The 1,885-nt window shown below is 39.8% G+C and overlaps 1 protein-coding gene across 1 annotated transcript in view; it reads right to left on the bottom strand.

The window, feature by feature from the left end:
• The window catches only part of TRMT5 (tRNA methyltransferase 5), a 13,592-nt gene that overhangs the window by 8,392 nt on the left and 3,315 nt on the right, over positions 1 to 1,885 (bottom strand). Inside the window, exon 3 of the mRNA XM_007108164.4 lies at positions 496 to 620. Within this exon, the coding sequence (XP_007108226.2) occupies positions 496 to 620 (125 nt within the window). The remainder of the gene's footprint in view (positions 1 to 495; positions 621 to 1,885) is intronic.

The raw sequence follows: 1,885 nt of genomic DNA, 5'->3' as shown, positions 1-1,885 counted from the left end.
CCGCAACGGGAGAGGCCGCAGCAGAGGGAGGCCCGCAAACCACAAAAAAAAAAAAAAAAAAAAAGATGCAGGGACTTCCCTGGTGGTCCAGTGGTTAAGACTCTGTGCTTCCACTGCAGGGGGTGGGGGTTTGATCCCTGGTCGGGCAACTAAGATCCCACATGCCACGCGGCGCAACCAAAAAAGGAAAAAAAAAATGATGCAGAACCTGGTACGTACATCATTAAAGTTTTGTCCAATTATATCCTTGAGATAACTTCCTATAAATGGAATGCTAGGTCAAAGGATGTATCTATTCAAAATTGCAATATATTACCATATTCTCTTCCTGACTGTATCAGATTTGCACTCCCATCAATAGTATATGTAAATGCTCACATTCTCACATATTCATCAATACTGGGTATTATATATTCTTAATCTTTGTTATCTATTCTGATTTCAAACATTAATCTTGATATACACTATATAAGGAGACAATAAAATACTCCATACCTTGGTCATCATATTCTCCTCTCCAGATAGCACTTCCATTTGGAAATTTCGGTAGGTATTATCAATGTTATTAATTTTATTTACCGCTGAGGTGATTCCTGGATTTTTGTCAATCATAACTTGGCCTAAAAGCAGAGAATTCATAATAAATATTGCCTTTTGGTTGCAAAATAAAAGCTAAAACTGCAAGTATGAAATTGATGTGAACTATATTTTCTTTTGGTCTATAGACAAAACCCGCATCTAGTGTGTGTAAAGAGGCATGCAATTCTAAAAATTCAACAGATTACTAAAGTTAATGTCTGAGAGCCCCCAATGCAAACATACAAAAAATGTGTGGGTACATTTATAAAAAAAAATTTTTGAGGAGTTTTGTCTACCTACTATTTTTCCATGTCTTTTACTTAGTCTTCTCAAATGTATCAATACAGCAGTAAGCAAACAGGCAGACCATAGGGAATTGGTTAAAAAACAGAAAGAAAAGATGTAAGGACTTTGGGAACAAATGGTCCCAGAAAACACCAGCCTGTCCTCATTGGCCTCAAACCAAATGTTTGCTTGATTCTGTATTTGAAACAGATACTTCCACTTTGGAAACACATACCAGCAAAATAATGTTTTCAAATAAAAGAAACATAGATTCTTTAGAGTTTTATCTAAATAAAATGTTCATTTACTTAAATTGTTCTTTATGTCAAATATTTGCCAGAGCAGAAAAAGATACAAGGATAAAGTACACCAGCAATGGTATACTGATGCCCTATAATCAAAGTCTACATTTTTGTCAGCACTTAAAAAATTTATAAGAATCTATACATTGATTGGTTCAAGATGGTGGAGTAGAAGGACGTGCTCTCACTCCCTCTTACGAGAACACCGGAATCACAACTAACTGCTGAACAATCATCGACAGAAAGACACTAGAATTCACCAAAAATGATACCCCACATCCAAAGACAAAGGAGAAGCCATAATGAGACGGTAGGAGGGGCGCAATCACAATAAAATCAAATCCCATAACTGGTGGGTGGGTGACTCACAAACTAGAGAACACTTATACCAGAGAAGTCCACCCACTGGAGTGAAGGTTCTGAGCCCCACACCAGGCTTCCGAACCTGGGGGTCTGGCAACAGGAGGAGGAATTCCTAGAGAATCAGACTTTGAAGGCTAGCGGGATTTCATTGCAGGACTTCGACAGCACTAGGGGAAAGAGAGACTCAACTCTTGGCACACACAAAGTAGTGTGTGCATCGGGACCCAGGGGAAGGAGCAGTGACCCCATAGGAGACTGAACCAGACCTACCAGCTAGTGTTGGAGGGTCTCCTGCAGAGGTGGGGGGGAGGGCTGTGGCTCAGAGTGGGGACAAGGACACTGGCAGCAGAAGTTCT

The sequence above is a fragment of the Physeter macrocephalus genome, chromosome 11, assembly GCF_002837175.3.
Source record: "Physeter macrocephalus isolate SW-GA chromosome 11, ASM283717v5, whole genome shotgun sequence".
In the NCBI taxonomy this organism is placed as follows: domain Eukaryota; kingdom Metazoa; phylum Chordata; class Mammalia; order Artiodactyla; family Physeteridae; genus Physeter; species Physeter macrocephalus.
The sequence above is the reverse complement of the archived record's forward strand: the minus strand, read 5'-3'. Positions and strand labels throughout refer to the sequence as shown.